At 37.5% G+C, this 14,584-nt stretch overlaps 1 protein-coding gene across 1 annotated transcript in view; it reads right to left on the reverse strand.

Moving 5' to 3' along the window:
• LOC124640787 (DE-cadherin) overlaps positions 1-14,584 on the reverse strand; it is a 228,051-nt gene that overhangs the window by 11,223 nt on the left and 202,244 nt on the right. Inside the window, exons 16-18 of the mRNA XM_047178713.1 lie at positions 13,888-14,085; positions 2,250-2,466; positions 1,706-1,924 (exon numbers count right to left, since the gene is read on the reverse strand). Of these exons, the coding sequence (XP_047034669.1) occupies positions 1,706-1,924; positions 2,250-2,466; positions 13,888-14,085 (634 nt within the window). The remainder of the gene's footprint in view (positions 1-1,705; positions 1,925-2,249; positions 2,467-13,887; positions 14,086-14,584) is intronic.

Here is a 14,584-nt window from a genome sequence, read left to right on the forward strand (position 1 = left end):
CTACTGAGCCGATTTGCAAAGTTCTTTCACTAGACATAGCCTATATTTGTCTAGGTTATTTCAAAAATCATTTTTGACTTTCCATAAAAAGTCATAACAGAAAGAAGAAAGTAATTTAGCATTACCATCAACTATTTTAATGTTTTTTTTTTCTTAGTAAAATGTACTTTGGGCAAGTGAGTTGACACAAATTAAGTGGGTCCTTTAGCACTGGCCCGATGTGGACACAACACTTTGCTAGATTGCCAATTTGGCACTCGTTCGGAAATATTTGCTTTCACCGTGAAAATACATTGAAAAATCGCTTTTTAAGCGAACAAATCCAGCTTAGCTTTGAAGTTGGTTTTCATTTGGTTTCCATTTTGTGTACTGTTTATTGAAGAATTACGCTGGAATTTTCCTTTGACGCTTAATCTAAACTTATCTGCATTATTTGTAATTTTTTCTTTTATTGTTTTGCTGTTTTTTTTTAAAACATGACACGATATTACCTCTAGATATCAGTCATTTATTTTCGACAATAAAGACCCGGTTTAGAGATAAATTATCATAAGTAATTTTTCATGAAGGATAAACTATAGGTACATTTAATTTTTATATCTAATCCATGAAATGAGCACAAATATCATTCAAACATCCAAAGAATTATGCAAATCATCAAAATAAGAAGAGAGAAGAAAATATTCAAATCAATTATATTATTGTATCAGAAGCCGTACTGCCAACGTTGACGTTTTCGGCCATTTAATTGGAAAGCACGACGTGACGTTGTACGAACGTAATTGGATTCTGATTTTAGGAGCATATTTCATTTTTATTATGATTCCGATTCTTCTCGGCTAGCCCGCGGCTTCGCTTCGCAATTTGTGATGGGTCAAAATCGAGTTTTGTTGGGTATCCTTATTATTCAATCCAAAAAAATGTTTTCGACTGACGGTTGAGAAGTATTTTCAAATAAAATTGAATAATTTTTTTATTCAATTTTGAGTTCTGCTGTTTAAACCTTCTGGGACTTATAACAAATGATGAGTACGACAGGGATTTAAGACTGTTTCTCTTATTCAAAAAATACTCTCATAAAAAGATAAAAACCTCAGCTAATCTAGAACCCAACATTTCAAAATACCCGTTAAACCCGCCATTTTAAATAAATGTCATACACTGGTTTCCTAAGTGCTATTACAGTAATAGGGGCCCATATCGCTATGTTTTTCCTTGGAGAACGTTTACCCACTTCGGGCAAAGTGTAATGTATGATACGAAGCTCTTAATAGCTAATACATTACCGCTGTTGACTTTAAACAGTACGTAAATTATGTTTTATGGCGTTTTGTCACGAGTCAAGTTGGAGAATAAATTTTGTATAAGAAAAGGATAGTGGTGTGAAAGATAACAAGGCGGTTGTCTTTACAGTATATTCTACTACTTTTAAGTAGGTATTTTTAAAACTGAATCAGGAAATAGTGTTATCTCTAGGAAGCAAAAATTCGTACATAGTTAATGATAACTGTGATTTTTTTTTTTTAAATCATGTTCTATTTGTGTATCAAAAATCTTGCTCGATTACTATATCATTGGATTGAAAAATATTAGTTAATTTTGGGTTTGATATTTGGTACATTCACCTAGTCTTCAGAAAAAAGTACCTTAAAAATATTAAATACGATTTTGTAGGGAGACATTAAAAACTAACAAACCAACATACCTTGAACATCCAACAGCGGATTATGTTTCAAAGGGCCCAAATAAAACACGAGGCTGTTACTAGAATGTGAAGTGACAGTCAACGTCACCCTTCCCTCTTGGCAGGCCGGTGGTGCAGAGTACATAGCCCAGCCGTCGCCATGGAAACCGATGGATGTTTGCTCACAGTGGGGCCCTGATAGACCTTCCGGGCACTCGCATTTGTCCGCGAATGGTGTACCTGGAGAAATTAATAATTAAGAAATGGTTCTATATACCAGTGCCACTATATACTATACTAATGTTATCTAGGCCTAAAGTAAGCAGAGCATAATAATTTATTTTTAAAGTTGATGAATTCAGAACGCTATATTTGCATTTTATGTTAAAAATACATTTTTGACATGTACCAAGTTAAAGCAAATACATATTTAAGTCACCTCTAAACTGCTTTAAACTAAGACCCTTTAGCAGTTCCAAAAAATCAGTATTTTGACAAAAACTGGCTTCAAAGCCATTTAGACAGGTATCCTATCAAAAAATTCACAAGTTTACAAAATACGAACCTCCATTCAAACAAACAAGCGGTTCCTGTACTTCACAAGTACACTCCGATTCGACCCTGGCTGATACACCCACAAAGCTGGTAGTATTCGTATACACGGAGAGAGGGACATTATTCTTCATCAGAACGTTGCGGCACGAGTCTTCACATTGCTCCTTCTCTATGAGGCACTCGTCTATCTTCACCATGTAGATCTTGGATTGTAGGTCTTCTTCGAGCTGTGGAGAATATTGCGATTAGAAGGTATTATGATGATATTACAGGGAGCTCGTTTATTTTTATAGTTATATTAAAATTTTTGTATTTTGTCTATCTATGACATAGAATGATATTTGTATATCTTTGACCGTAGTTACCGGTGAAGAAGGGGGGAAATCTGAAAATCAGTCTTGGGCAAGGGTAACTGGGTTGAGGAGTTCAGATAGGCAGTCGCTCCTTGTAAAACATTGGTCATTAGCTGCATCACGTAAGACTGGACAGCTGAGCCTACATAGCCCAACTAAGTATGTATATAAAGCTTAGCAGTGGCGAAGGGTGGTTTAATGAAATAGGGAAGCCGCAGCAAAAAAAAAAAACTGGGGGGGGGGAGTACTCAGGGATGGGGGGGAGAGGTAATGGAGGTAATTTCTCAGTCCACCTTTTAGCACTGACTGAGAGACTGATAGTTTGAACATGTTTTCTCGAGGAATTCGGCAGATTATTAGTATCTATAAAACTTTATTATCTTTAGTTAGGTATATTAACTAGGTACTAGAATCTGAGAAAACTTGGCACTAGAAACAATACATTTTAAGTATTTAATTTACAACGGCCTGTTAGCCATTAATATTTATCGTAGGTATTTATCCGTCAGGACGTTAGTAATTTTAATATAGACGTAATATTGGTAGGTAATTCACCCGAGCGGCGTGCCCGAGTTTTAGAGATGGGTAACTCAGGAGTGATAGATAAAAAAGATATGTATCTTTCCGTTCTTATCACTCACTCTTTGTATCAGTTCAAATCCGAATGTATCAGTGTATCTTTAACAACTCATTCAATCCGTCGTCCGTTTGTATCTGTGTTTCACTCGCACACACAGCGTTGAGCGGCTGGCGTCACGGTTTCTCATCGGAAAGTCCAGACATCTCTTTCGCACTTCCCTACTTAGAATATTCTGTCTCACTTTCTCGATACCGAGAATAAGTGTTTGACCATTATTTTTATTTATTTATTCGATTTACACGGCTTTAACAGCCAATTACATAAATCGTAAACTTAAATTCAAATAGAAAAATAGAAACTTAAAAATAAAAAAAAAATAAACTTAAAAATATTATAAACTGATATACGAATCTATCTATCCTAAACGAATCTATCACTCTTAGTTCGTACTGATTTAGTGATACATTGGATTGAATTGAACGAAGCGAGTCACTCTGAGCAACAGTACAATGTCACTCGCGGATTCGAAAGGATATAGAGATACAAAAGAGTGATACATATCCCAGTGATCAAAAGATACATATCAATCTTTTCTTTTCAATGATACGTTTTTCCCATGTCTACCGAGTTTTATAACACGTTTTTATTCTCAAAACTTAACCTTGAAAAATAAGTTCCTTCCTAAAGTAAACAATCTGTCGGATCGGAAAATAGTCTAATGCGATAAATGCTATAGGTACATTAAAAAGAAACCTGATGCCAACTGTCTACGTATCAAAATACATCATTTCAACGTAGATATCTCTATTTTCACTAGGTACACACACTGTAGTACTGTACTTGTACTGAGTACCAGGTCACACAGTGCGATCGCGGGAATTAGGTAGGGAGTAATGATACTGCCAACTATTTAATCAAAATTATCAAAACTATATACTTGGTGAATTCATAAAAAATAAATTCCCAACTAGGGTCATTAAATCGCGGAGAATCTTAACACCGCGATTCAGGATTTGCATAAAAATGCACAACGCCATCTATGTTGACATAATGTGACTAAAACACACACACGAACTATGTTATTTCCAAATGATACACACACTAATAAATTCAATTAAGTAATACAAAGAACAAATTGTTAATGGTATTATCTAAAACAAAATAAGAACAATGAGAGTGAATTTGTCTGATTTGTTTGTTTACATATTTGAGAAAGCGCTGTCACTCGCGCGTAGACAGATATAGCTACTCTACTCTTGACGCGTTCTTTCTCGTTCACTCGCGAGTTTTGATTGGTGGAAGCCGCTCCGTGAGCCGGCTTACCGCTCGCCCTTATTTTGCGAACATCGCGCGGCGCGGCGTGGATGACGTCACGCAAGCGTAGTTTTGTATGGAGGAGGAAGCCGCGGCTTATTTAGTAGGAGCAAAATGTTTCAAGTAATTTATAGACATTTTTTTTTACGGTGGTAGGCGTTTTGTGATACCTACATATTTAAATTGTGTGGTTTAAATGATTATATTAAATAACTTGACCGTAAATTCGAAGCTTAATTTATTGAGAGATAGCACTTCCGTTTTCCTCCTATTTCCCTTCTCTTTCTACCCTATATGTCTGTCTCTTTCGCTCTTCCCCTCTTTTGACTAGCTTCACCACCTGGCAGGGCGCATCGCGCTCGGCGCGAGAGCCTCTTGCTCATTGGCGTTCTGTTATCCTCCGGATAAGGTTCGCTCGCGAACAGAGTCACATTTCCCTATTTTATTTATTAATTTTTAGAAATTCATATTCGAATTTCGTTCGAGTAGCAGTTAAACAGTGAACATCATCCACGTGAGTGTTTATCTTTATTATTTTTTAACAGTTTTACTGTTCGTTTGTAATCTACCCTTTATTTTTTGATAATTCACACTGGACTTATTTTTAATTTTAATGATTACCAGTGTTGTTTTACCCGCTTAGCGTTGCTAAATTGAACCTTTTTGCTTACGTCCTTTTCATTTCATTGGTATTAGGATGGATAATAAGGCCGTACACTCCGAAATCACCGGTGACGCGTCAGCGGAACCGAGAACATCTCGTCATAGATCAAGTAGCAGCTCATCGAGTGTTTCTAGTACCTCTTCGTCCACGAGTAGTTCGAATAGTTCGACAAACCGTAAAAGAAAACGTTCTAGGCGCCATAGACATAAAAAGTCAAAACGTTCCCGACGGTCGAATCATGATCATTTTTACGATAAATTATCCAGAGAAGTAGGTGAACTTCGTAACCTTCTAACCCAGAATAATAATAATATCAATATCACTTCTCCAGTTAATTTTTGTAACGAATCTTGTATTGACCTGAATGAGAGCCGTGAATTATTTTTAGATAATAGAGATATTGTAGGTAGTCCAAGTAAAACCACGCAAGATGCGTTGTTTTGAATTCGATATTCAAACTAAGCTAAAGGAACCGTCTGTAGCTAAAGCTCCTTCTGAGTTCTTGGAGACTCTTAACAGTATCCAACATTTTGGTAATAGCAATTGGTGTGAAGTTCGTTATGCTGATACACAGAAAATTTATAGTCATACCCCAGGTTTCGTAGAATTAGAAATTAATGACGAAATAAAAGCTTTTGAGACATCGAGACAGTTAGCTCAAATAGATAGGGCGTTCGCTGCGCAAACCTTTTGTTTATTAAAATTTAAAGAGGCTCTGCAGGGAACCATAAAAAATTTCTTAGCATGGGCAAAAGATGAACAACATTTGAGCTTTGATAAATTACAAGAAAAGATTGTTGAAGTGTTTTCAAGTGGTGAAGTACATAAAGTCTCATCTGATTTATTACAATTATTATGTGGTCATAGAGCCGAAATTATCCAACTGAGACGTGACAATATCACCAAATGCATTCGAGACCCGCTTATAAAATCAGCTATACGGAAAATTCCACCATCTTGCCAGAACCTCTTCGATGCCGATTCTTTTACGGCTGCACTTGAAAAGGCTGGTGGAGTTAAGAAAGCATTTTTTAACCCCGTTAATGTTCAAAAGAACACCAACCTTGCGCAAGCAGGTCTTAGCCGAGCTACGCCAAGCAACCGCCCACCGCAAGGTGCGCACTGCTGTAATGGATATTCACGAGTTGACATAGACCAGCCAAAGTGCACAGCTCCTCCGAGAGGCAGCTACCCACAATATCCTCAGGGATTTCACGGTCATGGAAAGGCTAATTATAACGGGACATCCAATGTCCGAGGTCCCTTTCGTGCACGGAATGGGCCCCAACCTCGAGCAGCCAATGGCCAATCAAGAAGCAATACAAACCGCAATGGTGCAGCTGGAACCTCAAAAAATGAAAGGTTTGATAAAAAACGTAGATATTGACATGAGGCAGATGGACACCGAGTTCAAAGCCGGACAGTTATCTCTTTTTGTCCAACATTGGGAGAACTTGAGAGCTCCAAATTACGTGATCAAAATAATAAAAGGGTATCGAATACCTTTCCAACGCAAGCCCCCACTAATATTACCAAAGGTAAAACGCAGTGCCATGATGATTCCTGTTTCGAACGCTATGTCAGATCTCATAAAACAAATGAAAAGGCAGGGCGTCCTCGAAGTTGTGGATTTATCTCCGAGCTTCCTCTCAACAATGTTTTTAGTACCGAAAAGCGACGGGTCCGCCCGTCCAATTTTCAACTTGAAAGCATTAAACAAGTTTGTCCTCACAGATCGGTTCAAACTTATAAACCTCTTTCGGATACCGGAGTTCTTACAGCCTCGGGATTGGCTTTGCAAAATAGATCTTTCCCAGGCCTATTTTCACTTAATGATTGCAAAATCTCACAGAAGGTTTCTCCGACTTGTTTACAACGGAGAATTACTGCAAATGACTTGCCTACCATTCGGACTCAGTACAGCTCCAAAGGTTTTTGCATCCCTGACCAATTGGATTGCCCAATCCTTACGAGAACAAGGCATTCGCGTCGTTGTTTATTTAGACGATTTCTTAATTGCCCACCAGAACATGGACACTCTCAAAACACATGTACAGTTGACATTAGAAAGATTGCAGTACCTCGGTTGGCAGATAAATTTCCCAAAATCCCAACTCACCCCTCAAAGGAAATTGGTTTATCTGGGGATTCATTGGGATCCCTGGAGCAATCTGAAACGACTTCCACCAGAAAAGTGTCAAAGCTTAGAGACAAAAGTGTCAAAATCTCTAAGAGACAACAGGATAAGTTTAAGGAATCTTCAGAGTCTCGTAGGACTGTTAAATTTTGCCAGCTTCGCAGTCCCGAATGGCAGGCTCAACTATCGGAGTTTGTTAGAATTCCTGAATTCAATTCCGAAATCGTCCAAAAATCTACATGTCGTACCGATAGAGGCGCAAGCAGATCTGGAGTGGTGGCTACAGAATTGCCGGACTCCATCCCCAATCCACATATCTCCACCGAGCCACTTTCTGACAACAGATGCGTCCGACCTAGCTTGGGGAGCACAGTTAGACAGTTTATCCCTATCAGGTCCATGGAACGAAGGGGAGGTTTTGTTGCATTGCAACCAAAAAGAAATGTTGGCTATCCTGAGAGTCCTACAAGACCATCATCAGCTCCTACAACGCTCTACAGTTCTAGTACAATCCGACAACAAGACGGTAGTTGCGTATCTGCGCAACGAGGGGGGGACGATATCGAAACCTCTAATGAATATTACAAAAGACGTATTCAAAGTGCTGAAACAATACGCAATAGTCTTGAAGGTTTTTTCATCTACCGGGCAGATACAACATCGTTGCCGATCGCCTGTCTCGGCGACGCAGCGTCGTAGAGTGGCATTTAGTACCTCCTTGCACACAAAAGATTTTTCGGAAATTCGGCATCCCTGTCGTAGATTTATTTGCGTCAGCAACAGCACATGTAGTTGCCAATTATGTGTCGTTAGACTTGAACGACCAGCAAGCAATGCATCACGACGCGTTTTCGATGGACTGGAATTTTCACCTGGCGTGGATATTCCCACCACCTTGCCTTATTCCGAGAGTCTTGACGCATCTCAACCAAGCGACCGGCGTTTATCTCCTGGTCGTCCCACGATGGGATCGAGTATTCTGGAGAGGGGATCTGAAAGCACGAGCAATAGAAGCCCCGTTCACCATTCGGAATCTCAGTCAATCCCTAATAGATACATCCACGGGCCTCCCACCTCCCAAAATCCAAGACATAACCCTGGAAGTATGGAAATGTGGGGGTGGAATCAAAACCTGACAAATTGGAACCCCAATCAAATCAGTTTGTTAAGATCGTCTTGGCGGGATTCAACTCTTAAGACTTATAAAGTTGCATGGTCAAGATGGCTTAAATGGACTGAGGAACATGAGGTTAGTTCCACTAATCCAGAAGGTTCGGAAGTGGCAAGGTTTTTGGCAGATTTATACTTAGTCCAAAAATTTTCATACAGGACTATTCTCTTATATAAGTCTGTAGTCACTACTTTATGTAATGCTAATTCAAATGTTAATTTAAGTTCACACACCATAATCAAACACGTTCTTAAATCAATTGCCCTCAAACAACCTATAACAAACAAACCACCTATTTGGAATATTGATAATCTTTTGTCGTTTTTAAAAAATTGTAGTGTTGACTCGGACAATATTTTTGCTACATCCAGGCATACGGCAGCATTACTACTTCTGTCTTCTGGTAGGCGAATACACGATTTGACCCTGCTCAGGGTGGACCCAGAACATTGTATTATGTCTAGTGATAACATAATTTTCTGGCCAGCCTTTGGATCTAAAACCGATTCAGCTACGTATAGACAGTCAGGTTGGAAATTGATAAGAAACTCGACTGACAGGAATCTCGACCCTGTGTACTGGATACAAAGAAATATTGATATCCTTAAAGATAGGCGAAAATTAGCTAAATGTAATAATTTGTTTATAAATATTAGAGGCAAAGCAAAACCTGCTTCACGAGCTGTAATAGCAGGTTGGATCAGAACACTTTTACTAGAAGCTAATATAATAGCAACTCCTGGTAGTTTCCGATCCGCGGTTGCATCTAAAAGCTGGTCTGAGAATCTTCCTATAGATACCATTTTGGCTAGGGGTAACTGGAGAACTCAGAATACTTTTACAAAATTCTATCAACGTCAAGTTATGCCAGCAACATCTAACCAATCAAGTAATATTACTAACCTATTTAATCCTGTTGATTAATTGTATTGTGATTAATTTATATCAACACTTATCAGAAGTTAATGTTATTTTTATTTCTTAAATGTGAATAAAGTAATTTTCCTATTATACATACTTTTATTTAAGGAGTTAAAAGTACTTATTAAAGTATCTTACCGTCAATACTTTTAGGTATATTCATATGTAACCTTTCCATTCTGTATACTTACATGCTGATTCGTATTATTATCATAGTAATTATTTTTTAAACTCCCTCACATTGGCGTTCTTCACCACCAGGCGATAACAAACACGTCTCAATAAATTAAGCTTCGAATTTACGGTCAAGTTATTTAATAGAAGCGTTTTTCCCTGAAATAAAACGCATATTAAATTACTTACCTAAATTCGAAGCTTAATATAATTCCTGCCTGTTGAATTTCAACGCAATGAGCAAGAGGCTCTCGCGCCGAGCGCGATGCGCCCTGCCAGGTGGTGAAGCTAGTCAAAAGAGGGGAAGAGCGAAAGAGACAGACATATAGGGTAGAAAGAGAAGGGAAATAGGAGGAAAACGGAAGTGCTATCTCTCAATAAATTAAGCTTCGAATTTAGGTAAGTAATTTAATATGCGTTTTATTTCAGGGAAAAACGCTTCTATTAATTATACCTATACCTATATTATAACTTATACCTATGCTTCTTTCTTGAAATTCGAAAGGGAAGCCGATGGGAATCGGCTTATAAGGACGCCTCGCCACTGAAGCTTAGGTAGATGTTTATCTGCATGATGGGATATAATTTGGGAGGTAGACGTAGTTTTACTATTGTTTTAGTGTAATGGACAGTGAATGGGTTAATTCAATCTTGAACTGTGAACTATAGTTTGACAATAACAATTATACTAATTGCTCAGATTATGGTTTCCGTGTTAATTGATAAAAAAATCGTAATTTCTGAGACTAGCCGTTAAATTTCAATTTTTAAATATTTTCGACTTTCGTATGGTGTTTGCAAAATTGAAATCACCTATACAGGGTGTTTGGCGCATGGACCGACAAAAATTTTTGGGGGATTCGTGAGGCCATGTACTAGTTTTCACTCATAGACCCAATGTCCTATATGTCACTGTATTCGAGATACGATTTTTTTTGTTTGTTTTTAAAAATTACCGGAACTATCACCTTTAAAACGCTATAACTTTTCAGTCTGTTGTCGAATTTACACCAAATCACTTTCATTGCGTTCTCTGATGTATTATTATTCCAAATAAAACATAAATTCATAGCACTAGATGGAAAAAAAATACTTGTTGAGCTTCCAAACTCTTAAAAATGAAAAAACGTATGAAAAATGTCAAATTCAAAATTAATTATAAAAAAAAGTAAAAGCTTTTATGAACTTCGTTTAATAAAAAAAAATTGCCTACTTAATACCCTTTCCAACGATATGCCACATGGGTGTGAAATCATTAATAATGTCGTCAAAATCAGAGCAGGAACGAACACGCACTCTAACGTCTCTAACAACGAACCCGTTTGATAGAACAATGGTAAGCAGGTAATTGGCAGGTAAACTGCCTGTCTCTTTCTTACGCATGAAAAATATCTCTTGTCTTTGTCTATCATTGGGTTGGAGTTTGTTATGTGATCCTTGTTTAGTCGAGATTTGACTATCTCTGCTATCGGAAGTGTCCGTGTATTTCACGTTTTCCTATTTCGTTGTTTTTTGTTAAAGTTTGTTTTTGTTAAGTTTTGTTTGTTGAACTTTTCTGTTAAACTGTTGGTGTATTCACCGTGCTTGTTACAATGCCTAACTTCAGCAACGAAGAGTATGCTGACATGTTGTTGGCATATGGCAGCGCTAATTGTAACGCTCGTGAAGCGCGTAGAATTTACCAGCAGCGTTATCCTAACCGGCGTATACCACACCACGAGACGTTTGCTACAACCTATCGACGTCTGAGGGAGACTGGAAACATAAATTTCCAAGAGCCTCGCGTTAATGTGAGGCAACATAATGTTGTAATTGATGAAAGCATTTTGCAAGCTTTTGATGAGGATCCAACGACAAGTATTCGAGTTGTAGCTGAAAGACTTCACTTGTCGGTTTGGAAAGTTTGGTCAGTTCTTCGGGAAAATGGAAAGCATGCGTATCACTACACTTCTGTTCAAGGTACGTTAAGTACTTTATTTATTTTATCAGGCGAAATCGTAAAACTAAATTTTGAACCAGTTATCTTCGACCTTATTGTGCTGAAATTTTGCACCCAAAAAACTTGTATTTTAAAATGGTTTTAACCATACACTTATTTTAAACGTTTACAAATATCCTTGTAGCTTTACTGGTTCGTTTTTCAAATAAATACCTAGTAACTTTTATTTTTTCTAATTTTATCTTTTAAATTTATGTTAGTTTTTGCCATTCAAAAAGTGAATTTTTACCAGTCTTTAATGGATTGTTCTAGGTCTCATAGATGATGATCACAGGAGACGGCTCGATTTTTGCCGATTTATGATGCATACGGACGTAGATGATACAAATTTTTTAAAAAGAATTTTGTGGACTGATGAATCCAATTTTAATCACGAGGGAATTGTGAATCTCCACAACCTTCACCATTGGGCGCAAAAAAGACAAAATCCCCGCAAGAAAAGACAAAGTTCCTTTCAAACTAAGTTTAGTGTAAACGTTTGGGCGGGGGTTATTGGAAGACACCTGATCGGTCCACATTTCTTACCAGAGCGCCTGACCGGAGAAAATTATTTGAATTTTTTACTCGAAGATTTACCTGAATTGGTATTACCAGTATTAGATGGAGAACCAATTATTTTCCAAAATGATGGCTGTCCAGCACATTACCAGCGAGACGTGCGAGAACATTTGGACAACTGTTTTCCAAATTCATGGATCGGAAGAGGCGGCCCAATTCCTTGGCCTGCACGTTCACCAGACCTGACGCCCTTGGATTTTTATGTCTGGGGCCGTGCAAAAGAAATTGTGTATGCGACTGAAGTACCCACAAGAGAAATTTTAATCGAAAGAATAAATTGCGCCTTTGAAATTATGAAAGCAGAAATGCGACTGAGGACGACGACTGTAGAAATTAGAAAAAGATGCCGTGCATGCATTCGCAACAGAGGCAGTCATTTTGAACATAATTTATAACTTAAATTTAATTAAAACATTTTAAAACATTTTTGTGTTTTCATTACCCTGGCACTGGTTAATGTGTACCTTTAGGTTTGTGACGACATTATTAATGATTTCACACCCATGTGGCATATCGTTGGAAAGGGTATTAAGTAGGCATTTTTTTTTTATTAAATGAAGTTCATAAAAGCTTTTACTTTTTTTTATAATTAATTTTGAATTTGACATTTTTCATACGTTTTTTCATTTTTAAGACTTTGGAAGCTCAACAAGTATTTTTTTTCCATCTAGTGCTATGAATTTATGTTTTATTTGGAATAATAATACATCAGAGAACGCAATGAAAGTGATTTGGTGTAAATTCGACAACAGACTGAAAAGTTATAGCGTTTTAAAGGTGATAGTTCCGGTAATTTTTAAAAACAAACAAAAAAAATCGTATCTCGAATACAGTGACATATAGGACATTGGGTCTATGAGTGAAAACTAGTACATGGCCTCACGAATCCCCCAAAAAATTGTGTCGGTCCATGCGCCAAACACCCTGTATAGTAAGTGAAATGAGTGTAAAATCTACTTCATTGATCTAATTAATTTAAAACTTAGTTTTATAGTCAGCTTATGCTTACAAATGTGACAATAGTTTAAGTCCCAGTAAAATATCTAACCCTTCTAGGGTGGGCTTCCAATCTAACTATATAAGGCTGAATTATATCAATTATTTACTAGCGTCTGACCTCCAAAGCCTCAACTGGTTTGAACATAACTGTATGAAATATTGAATTTAATTTGTTCGGGTAACTGGTAGGAGGTCAGATAGGCAGTTTTTCCATGTAAAACTCTGGTGCTCGTCCTGTTAAGACTTAGAAGCAGACCTTAACACAGTTTGGGAAAAGATTAGGAAGATGAAAGATGATAAACGGAATTTAATTTCATCACTACCTTGTTAATTCCTATTCAATAAATAAAGTAAGTATACTATCTAACACCCAATATACCAAATAAGGCCAAATCACCATTTTCTAAGGGCGTACTAACCTCTACGGATACCATTTCCCTGTAATGCCATCCCTAACCTCATTCATTACGGCATTCTATCCGACCCCTACACAACTGGACATTTGCGGGTTAAAACTTTCGACCTTGAACTTGAGGTCAAGGTCAACTAAAGAGACTAAACTTCCAAACTTTGATTTCAGTAACTTTGCATTAAGTTGTAAAAGGAAAGTTTTTATACATTTTAACGAAATACGTCTGATCGAATTTATTAAAGGTTGACTGGAATTTAGTAGTCTCCATTACAGATTCAAAACAAGAATCAAGCTTAGACCTAGTATTTACTAAGTTCTGTTTTACATTTTAAAATCAAGTAAATATTATGATGAAGAAATACATACCTTCTCCTGTATAGTAATGACCATGCTATCCAATTTCTCAGGCGGATAATAAGGCGATCCGTGTGCTGCAAACCGGACGTCCAGAAACACATCTTTCACAGTGTTCTTAGTGAAAACGGTGAAAACATCCACGTTGTCCATAGACGTGTTATACAGTTCGGACAAACGGCGGTGTAACTTGTCCTTCTTACTCGTGCCCTGAAAAGAGAGGGAATTAGTCATGACGTCAATACATGGAGTAAGTAAAGATGAGCGGAGATGCCATAATGCAGGTAGGTCAGACGCCTTCGCTAGATCAAACTTGTACGGTGGGCATGACCAAGACTATCAGATACGAGTGAACTAACGAGGTGTTCGGGTTCTTTGAGACTCTGTCAACGATTTTTGGTATTAGAAAAAAATTAAGGTTCCAAAAAAGGGCGAAAATAGTAAGTAACGTTCCTCGTCCCCTGCTCACTCGCATTTTGGCGTGCTACTTTCTTTCATTATGGCACCTCCGCTAGTAATTTTGTCCTCCATGCGTCAATACGATGAATTGCGATGAAGGACGGTGCGGTAGACATTAGGAAAATTCACTTGAATTATTCCTAATCTACTTCTTGAGCGTATCTTTGGTCGTTTTGTCTGCTCAAATTGTTTGGTCTACAAAAAACGTAGCTACTTAATTTCTTCGACAAGGAAACGAATTTTTACTGTT

Source organism: Helicoverpa zea, chromosome 21 (assembly GCF_022581195.2).
Source record: "Helicoverpa zea isolate HzStark_Cry1AcR chromosome 21, ilHelZeax1.1, whole genome shotgun sequence".
In the NCBI taxonomy this organism is placed as follows: Eukaryota; Metazoa; Arthropoda; class Insecta; order Lepidoptera; family Noctuidae; genus Helicoverpa; species Helicoverpa zea.